The sequence below is a fragment of the Solanum lycopersicum genome, chromosome 8 (genome assembly GCF_036512215.1).
Source record: "Solanum lycopersicum chromosome 8, SLM_r2.1".
NCBI lineage: Eukaryota > Viridiplantae > Streptophyta > Magnoliopsida > Solanales > Solanaceae > Solanum > Solanum lycopersicum.
Genome location: NC_090807.1, coordinates 56,787,707 through 56,797,255, shown reverse-complemented (window position 1 = coordinate 56,797,255; position 9,549 = coordinate 56,787,707). Strand labels below are relative to the sequence as shown.

Genomic DNA, 9,549 nt, shown 5'->3' with positions numbered 1-9,549 from the left:
CGCTTCCTCACTTTTTATACAAACACAAGTGTATAAAAATTGTTTTTAATTGTATAATGTAGAGAAAAATTGTATAAATACATATATTTTTGTTTGGAAAAATTACATAAACAAAGACCTTTTATTTTATAATTACCAATTTTAAGTACACTTTTTATTTATTACTATTTTTGTCAACTTTTAGCTATATTAACTTAAAACAATTTAAAACCCATTTATTCCTTTTTTATACAAATTTTAAACAAAGTAAAACATATTATCGTTCATATCCTTTCTCGCTCTTTTTTTTTCTTTCTCCTTCTCCTCGTCAAAAATTAGGGTTTCTGTTTGCTTTTTTTCTCCATTTTTCTGTACGAATCTTAATGGAAGAAGGTCTTAGAAGAAGTCCGCGTCTAGTGACGGCTTCGAATCGAAAAGTTTATCGAAGAAATCGAAAGAAGCTTCAAGTTTCGTCTTCTAATTCTATGGATGAAATTCCAAGTTTTAGTTTGGGTATATCACAAATTTCGGGAGAGAAGAACAATGAGGAGAAGAACAATGAGGAAGAAAACAAGAAGCAAAAGAAAGGTAAAAAACGAGTTAAAGAGGTTAAAACAATGAAGAAATAAAAAAAAATATGTGTTACTTTGGCATCTACATCGAAGAAAATCGTTGACAGTGATGATGATTTTGAGGATTTACCTCCTCAATTTCAGTCAAAAAGTTTGAAAAATAAAGATGGATTGGAGAAGAAAAGGCCGGTGAATGATGGAAAAACACGAAATCGTTTACCCAAAAGTGTCATTCTACCAGAGAGTAGATATCCGGTATGTGCTAGTACTTCTTAGTTATTTGTTGTTTAGCAATGGGTTGTATGTTGATTGCTGCTTGTTTTTTAGATGTAGTATGTGAAATTATCTTTAATTCAACTTTCATTCAACTTTAATTCATATTTAATTCAACTTTAGTTGAACTTTAATTCAACTTTAATTCATTTTTTATTCATCTTTAGTATGTAGTAACACATTTTTAATTCATGTTTAATGCATATGCAGGATCGTAAATTCTGGAAACATCCTGATGTTGTGTATATTTCGAGTAGGTGGTCATGTTACACTAATCATAGTGTCATTGAACAAATCAAACTATCTTTATCTGATAAACAACTTGAGATGTTTAGGAATACATGTTTTGGGTACTTTCTTGACCTTCCAAAATCAAGCACACAACTACAACTTATTCATTGTCTTATAAATAGAGAGTTAAAACACACACCGGATGATGTGTTTGCTATTGAAATAAATAACAAAAAGTTATTTTTTGGTCTTAGAGAATTTGGGATAGTTACAGGCTTAAATTGTGTTGGTGATGGCACATCTATCAATGTTCCCAATTCTAGATGTAGTTTGATGAGTAGTTATTTTTCGGAAAAAATCACAGTTCCAAAGAGTCATCTACGTGCACTGTTTTTAGCTAAAAAATTCATAGATGATGACTCGGCTGTTTCATTGGCTGTTCTATACTTCATTAATGATTTTTTATTTTCATATGAGGACAACGAATACCAAATTAGCAATAGAGATTTTTACCTTGTGGAAAGTGGAAAATTCAATTCATATCCGTGGGGTTTAGATGTCTACAAAAAGTTGTCTGATTCTGTGAGGCATGAGCTTAAGTCAACACATAAGTACTATAGAATTGGTGGCTTGCCTCTTGCTCTTCAAATTTGGATATTTGAGTGTTGTTCAAAGGTTGATGAAGATATAGCTATTCGTGTTGCTGATTCTATTTCAAGAATCTTGAATTGGAAGACAATTGCAGAAAGTCCATGGTTAAAATATATTGAGAAATGTCTCTTCATGCCTACAAAAAACAAGGTATTTGTACAAAGTTAATACATTTTATTACATTGTTTATTTGAACTCAAGTTACTATATCTAATGTTATTTTGTGTATTTGGTTTTTCAGTTTGAGAACATAGTGGCCAGTGAAGATGAAGTATCCAAATTCAGGCTTCCTGAAACTCGTGATTACCATGCTGAAATTTTGAAATTGGAGCCTAAAGGATCAAATCATGGTCTAGACATTTTGACCAATGAAGTCATAGAATTGAGAAAAGAGCTTGTAAAAGTATACACAAACTAAACTTTAGGCTTTTTATTTTAAAACTGTTATTTTTTAATATTTTCGTTATGATTTAATATCTATTAGGTGAATGAAAATAACAAAGCGCTTGAAGAGAAGATTGATTTAGGATTCAATCAAATCAAAGAATTTGTGGTGAACTCAAACAAACAATTATTGGATGATATTTCTTTGCTGTTTGCTAAGAGTGGTGGTAGCAGCTCTGTTATTCGAGAAGTTAAGGAACCATCTAAGAAGCATGCTGACGAGACATTTTCAGGTGGATTAGATTTTAATGGAGGTTCGTTTATATTTTCAGTAAATTTCTGTTATATTCATAATATAATTTTAATATATAGTTTAGTATTTTCTTCCAGTTAATCTATAAATGACACGAATTCGATATTTCATTTTTCAGTTAACTTTGATATGTTTTTTTTAATAATATGTTAATTACATATACAACATTTTCTCCCCGTGTTAATGCATCTGTAAATGAATCGAGAGGGAACGATGCTCATGTTATGGGATCAAATCAAAATGAAGAATCTCAAGTGCTTAAAGCTACAGTTAGATTTGCTGATGTTGAAAATCTTGAAAGAGTATCAAGTAAAATAGGTAATGAAGGATTTTATACAAATATATTACATATTTCATATATTTTAATTCAATTCTGTTTTTTTAAATGTTCTTGTTATGTACAGATGAAGATGTTGCAAGAATTGTTATTGAAAAAGTTCTGTCAGAGGTTGTTGCTGATATAAATGGTATTCATTTTCTTAACTTCAACTAAACTTCTTTCGATTTATTTTGATAACATTATTAAAATATTTATTTTGCTTACAGTCCAAGAGGCTGCTGATGTGAATACAGTTGGGGCGAAACCTGATGGTAATGTAGTAAAAAAAACCAACATAAATAAGTGTTGCATCTGTTGATTGTAAATTAATCAATATATCTATTATATGCAGATGCAACAGAGGATTGTCAAAAACCTTTGCATACTTTAGATGACTTTATTTTACTTGATAAAGATCTTTCTCAGATCAATAGGACTGAAGAATCTTATCTAAAAAAAAGAGCCCAAGTTGATCAAAACAAAAAGAAAGTGTCACCGAAGAAACGTGGCAGAAAGAAAAATCCAGGAAAGTTAATAACATCTCCCTTCACACAACATTTTGAATCTGGAGGAACTTTATGTGTTACACGTCAGGTTTTTGAGACAAAACATCCTTTTTTATATGCAAGCGGAGGAGATGATGAATCTGATTTGATCGATTCATTCACTAAGTGGCTTTATATGGGTACAAAAAAGAGGTAATTTATTTTGATGTTTTTGGGATAATTTTCCTAATTCATAATATATACAAGCTTAATTCAACTTGTGGAACGCTCTGTACCTCTTTTTTAGTTTCGTATTTGCCTCTTTTTTAGTTGTTCCTGTCTCGGTTTTGAGTATTTGCTTATTTTTGTTCTGTTTTGATAGGGGAAAGAAACCTTATACAGATGCTCTTAATGTTATCAATCCAGCATTTGAATTGGGTTTCTGTACAGTAGATGAAAGACTCTGGTTTTTCAAATTGGCACATTCTGGACAACAATGGTGTGATGAGGTTTGTTATATAAATTTTAGTTGGACGTTAATATTTCTTTGATTCGTTCTGTTTCTTAATCTTGAGTTTGTCTTTGTCTCAACTAAAATTCTTTCTGTTTAGTTGTGTAGATAGATTGTATTTTTCATCTATTGAAGCTCTTTAGTTGTGTGACATTGTAATTCTATAGCTTGCAAGTCATTTTTCTTTCTGTTCTTGTTCCCTTTGTCTCTGTCTTTCAAGAGGGACAAAAGCTCAGGATATTGCGAAAAGAATGAAACTTGTAATCATGTTCTTGTCATTTTAGCTTCAATTCTTTTCTTTTGAGGTTCATTGTATCATTAAGAATCCACATATATGCATATACATGAGCTAGAATATTATATAAAATATGTCAGCTTCAGTAAGTTACTGTTGTCTCTAAGTTTTTTCTGGGTAGAAATTGAACATCTTCATAAGTTCTATCACTGTTGTGTTTCACCAATATGTGATGAATGAGCCACACTTGGGGCGAAAACAGAGTTTTACCTTAACTTTGAGTTGAAATTTCTGCACTGTTCTGTCACTATTCTGTTTCATAAGTTTTTTTTTTTGCAGCATATTGATGTCATTTTCTATTACCTAAGAAAGAAAGGAAAATATGAAACCAACAGTAATGTTCGTTTTACGACGACTGATTGTGTTTTCAAGACAAAGATTACCAATTCTTTCTTTAAACTTTGTGATGCTCATGAGGATAAGAAAAATTTTAAAGTTTTAGATTCTGATGATATTGCCCGGTATATCAGTGGACGTCGTTTGTTGGCAAGTACCTTGTGGGATAAAGTGGATTTTGTTCTTATTCCACTAAACATTAAAGAGAATCGTCACTGGATTTTTGTGGTGTTTGATATTGGGCAAAGGTCATTGGAGGTGTATGATTCATTTTCGGTTAGGGGTGGGGTGAATTTAGAGGTAAAAAATATTGTTGAGATGCTTTCGGTTGTTTTACCATATTATCTAAGTGTGGTTAAGTTCTATGATAAGCGTCTTGAATTGAAGTCAACACCAAAATACAGTGAGATAAATGAGTTCGAGAAAATTGAGTTTCATTTCATAACTAAAGATGTTCCCAGACAAAATGAGGATTCACTGTAAGTATTATCAAATATGTGTTTTTTTTAGTTATTAAATTGTTTTTTTGATAATAATTTTATATTGAATTTTGTAGGGATTGTGGAGTTTTCGTTGCTGCATTTGCGGAGTTTGTAAGTAATGGCCAACATATTCAAAATCAACAAGTAAAGGCAGACATTGTCCGAAAGAGATTTGGAGCTATATTATGGGAATATGCAAGAAGGAAGCAAGCGAGTGACCTTCAAAGTGAAGACGAAAGACCAGTTAGATAAAGGAATATAGTTATATTAGTTAGTATGACTATGAAAACTATATAATGTAAAACAATTTGTAGTTACTATGGCTATGAAAAATTGTATTGGTCTATTTTGTAAGTCTTGATATTATATACCTAACTGTGTTGTTTATATGTAAGTCTTCTATTTGAAGTTGTTCCTTCTTTGTGTCCTTATTGATCCTTTCTGTTTGTACTTCCTCTAAGGAATTTTGTCTTTGCAGTTGGAATGCTACATATGTTAGTTTGTTTGGGAGCAACAAGCTGCTGCCCATGTCTATCCAGCTTGCTGGAAGTATGCATGATTGAGTTTAAAAAAGTCAATGCTCCTCATACTTCTGTTTGAATGACACTATGAATGCTTATGTAAAACTGGCAGGAAATGGTAGTAAAAAATTTTAATTAGGTTGATTTAAAGTTATAGTTTTATTTGAATATGTAATTTGAGTAGTAAAAAATTGTAATTTTCGAGGTGAACATGAAACCTCAATAAGTTGTGAAAACTATAAAAAAATCATGTATTTTTTTTTTGTTGCAAATATATGAACTTCTATGTTACGAATCGATACTATTTATTTTTTTGAAATCCTATTTTTCTTTATAGAATTAGAACAAGACATTAATCTTAAAATTTCCACAAGTGAATTAAACCTGAATTAAACTTGAATTAAATCTATATTATGGTAACAATTGAATTAAACCTGAATTAAACTTGAATTAAATCTATATTACACAAATGGTAACAATTGAATTAAACCTGAATTAAACCTAAGCTAAAGTTGTATTACACAAATACTAACAAGTGAATTAAACTTTGAATTAAAGCTATATTACAAAAATACTAACAAACCAAAAACATACCAAGCATCACCCAAATTCCCCAACCTGACAATTATACTCAGCAAGACATTTCCAAGCCTCAAGCTCAACTGAGTTATTCCAGTAAACTATATCATTTCATCTATATATCATATAAAATGTAACTATACACATAGAAACATTCCAGTAAACTGAATAACATGAGATTGCACAACTAAGAAAGCATTCTATTAAACTGAATAACACGAGATTGCGGAACTAAAAATATAAACCATATAACCGAACATGATCCAAATTCGTAGAGTCAATGAGCTTCTAAAACAAACTACTAAACAAATTATTTTTTTATTCTTGATCATAAGGCCTGACATTTTTGCAAGTCTTCCTGTTGTGATCATGTTGTCCACAATTGCTGCATGTAATTTTCGCCTTCTTGAATCCATCTTCTCTCAGTTGAGTATGTCTTTTATTTTTTGGCCTTCCCGGAGGTCTCTTTCCATGAGGTGGAAGTACAATATCTTCAAGAACATGTGTTGGTGTGTTCCATGTACTTTCATTTGGCAGGGGATCCATTTGAAATTGATATGTCAACAATAAATTTTTTCTTGTATAGTAAGCCGAACAATATTTCTCATAACCAGCGTGTTTTATTGTTAAAACGGCCAAAGCATGTGGACATGGTAACTCATCCAATTGAAATCTCCCACATGTGCATGTACGTTGGTGAAGACATACTGTGAATTGTGTAATACCATCAAGTACGGTATACACATATTTATTTGTCTCTACAACCTATGAAAAAAAATATATTCAAGAGAGATGTTAGATATGAATCCGAAGAAAAAATACTAGCAAACAGATTAGGCATACCTTTAATTTCTCTGATGCAGTTTTATTGCGCCGCAATATATTTTCATACTTTTTTCCAAGGTGAAAACCTGAAAATGTCGCCTTTGATCTGTTATTGTTATTCCATTTCTGTACAAGTTGTCTCATGAATTCCAAGAGTTGCAAGACTGTAAGAACTTTGGCATGTCTTGTTCGTGAATTGACTGATTCTGCTATATTTGATGTCATCATCCAAGTTCTGTTTACTTCAGCATGCACACGCGATCATTTGTTGTATCCAATGTTCAACAAGTAATCTTTGATCCTCTTATCTATCTTCTCAACCATTGTCATACATTGATTAAATTCTGTCATGGTGTATGTTTTTGCCATAGAGTAGAACAACTCAGTGACCCTTTGTTGACTTCTTCTGAAATTTTTCATTATGTTTTGCAGTAAGTGCCACATACATGCAAAATGAGGTACTTCATCATAAACTGTTGAAACTGCCTTAATAATGCTTGCATGCCTATCGGAAACGATACACATCTCTGGTCTTTGACCAAATGCATCTCTGAATTGCTCAAAAAACCACCCCCAAGATGAATCATTCTCTGAATCGACAATAGCATAAGCAAGTGGCAATATACTCCCTGCACCATGTACACTTTTTTTAATACAAGTTTAATACATTTTTACTGCAATCATAATTCAATTTTAATACATAGTTCAAAAATTCAATATAAAAAACAGTATCATATTCGAAAGTCTGACCTGCTGCATCTAAGGTATTAGCGGTTAATAGTGTCCCTTTGTATGCTCCTTTTAAGAAAGTTCCATCAACAACTACAATTGGTCTACAATATTCCCATCCTTTTATCGAGGTGAACAAAGCTACAAACACATATAAAAAACGGTCATCCTCTGATTTGTGAAATCTTATATGAGAACCAGGGTAAGTCGCCTCTAGTATGTGAAAGTAGCTTGGCAACTTTGCATATGATTGAATTGGATCACCCCGGATTAATTCAAGAGCTGCTTCTTTAGCTCTCCAAGCTTGCATATATGTGAGTCGCACACCATATTCAGCTAACATGTCACGTTGTATGTCTTTTGGTGTGTAATTAGCATCTGGTTCAGCATATTTACCCACAATAATACTCCCAACAACACTCTTAGTTGCTAGCCTTTCCGATAATGAATTATGTAGCAACAAACAAGTGTGTTCGCTTTCAAATTCTCTAATCTTGAACATTTCAGATTTGTTCAAGCTTGAAGCTCGTAAACTCCAACTGCAGCTTTCTCCTAGGCACTGTATCGAATAGCTGTAGAAAAAATATTAATACACAATTAATAATTTAAAGTGACTTGAATTTAGGTCTTACCTTATTGCGCTTGATCTTGTTGTCTTGAATTGAAAATGATTAAGAATGGAATGTCTTTTTAGTGCACTAGTGAGGACATATTTATTCTTATACACCTGATCTTTTTCAAATAAAGAGTGATTGGGATTAATAATGATGCCTGGTGCTAATTCTTCCAGCTCATCAACTTCCTCACATGATCCGAATCCAATTAACCCTATTGCTTCATCAATACCATTAAATGTATTAGAGAAGTATGAATTGTGTATAACCCTCATATCTCCTGAAGTGTCTGAACACAAAAGTGGAATGAGTGCAGCATTAGTCTCCAAGTTGACTGGTTCAGTTGTTGTGACACATAAAGGGTATCTTGTCATATCTCGATGTTCCTTTTTAGTTTCAAGATATACCTTTACCCCCATATCATTATGAATTTGAATTGGAGGAGACCTTTCATCAATTTTATATCTGATTTCAACTTTACTTGTTGATGTGTCTATTGACAATTGAGTAGCAATTACAGAAACGAGGGTGGCAAACGTTGACTCTGTGTGTATCAACACACCATCTGCCAAGTAGTTAATATATTTGTTGCTAGGATCCCATCGTCCATTGAAGTAAAGCATCACCGCTATATTAGTCATATTTTTTCTGCACATCATTAAAGAGTGTATTACTATTATTAAAAGACTAGAGAGAGACATATAGATTAATCTGCTAGAAGAGCATCACTTTGCTAACAACTGAATTAAATCTTAATAAAATCTAAATTAAAAATTTATCACACAAATCCTAACAAGTGAATCAAACATGAAAATAAGTTGTATTACACAGATGCTAACAAGTGAATTAAAACTGAATTGAAGTTGAATTACACATATGCAAACAAGTGAATTAAACCTGAATTAAAGTTGTATTACACAGATGCTAACAAGTGAATTAAAACTGAATTGAAGTTGAATTACACATATGCTAACAAGTGAATTAAACTTGAATTAAAGTTGTATTACACAGATGTTAACAAGTGAATTAAATCAGAATTAAAGTTGTATTACACGGATGCTAACAAGTGAACCAAAACTGAATTGAAGTTGTATTATACAAATGCTAACAAGTGAATTAAACATGAATTAAATGTGTATTACACAAATGATAACAAGTGAATTAAACATGAATTAAAATTGTATTACACAATGCTAACAAGTGAACTAAAACTGAATTGAAGTTGTATTACGCAGATGCTAACAAGTGAACTAAACCTGAATTAAAGTTGTATTACACGGATGCTAACAAGTGAACTAAAATTGAATTGAAGTTGTATTACACAAATGCTAACAAGTGAATTAAACATGAATTAAAGCTGTATTACAAATGCTAACAAGTGAATTAAACTTGAATTAAAATTGTATTAGACAGATGCTAACAAGTGAACTAAAACTGAATTGAAGTTGAA

General features: G+C 31.6%; 2 protein-coding genes across 2 annotated transcripts; one reads left to right on the top strand and one right to left on the bottom strand.

Annotated features, from left to right (window-relative positions):
• The first annotated feature begins 861 nt into the window (after positions 1 to 861).
• Positions 862 to 5,372, top strand: LOC138338059 (uncharacterized). Its single transcript, XM_069288526.1, has 10 exons — positions 862 to 1,856; positions 1,948 to 2,109; positions 2,191 to 2,404; positions 2,611 to 2,721; positions 2,808 to 2,870; positions 2,950 to 2,994; positions 3,075 to 3,420; positions 3,590 to 3,716; positions 4,484 to 4,828; positions 4,906 to 5,372. Exons 1-9 carry the CDS (start codon positions 1,023 to 1,025, stop codon positions 4,517 to 4,519), a joined length of 1,938 nt encoding a protein of 645 aa, XP_069144627.1. The 5' UTR covers positions 862 to 1,022; the 3' UTR covers positions 4,520 to 4,828; positions 4,906 to 5,372.
• Positions 5,373 to 6,249: 877 nt separating this feature from the next.
• Positions 6,250 to 8,740, bottom strand: LOC138338058 (uncharacterized). Its single transcript, XM_069288525.1, has 5 exons — positions 8,118 to 8,740; positions 7,507 to 8,057; positions 7,203 to 7,385; positions 6,775 to 6,920; positions 6,250 to 6,696 (listed from the first exon to the last, which is right to left on the bottom strand). Exons 1-5 carry the CDS (start codon positions 8,738 to 8,740, stop codon positions 6,250 to 6,252), a joined length of 1,950 nt encoding a protein of 649 aa, XP_069144626.1.
• Positions 8,741 to 9,549: the final 809 nt, after the last annotated feature.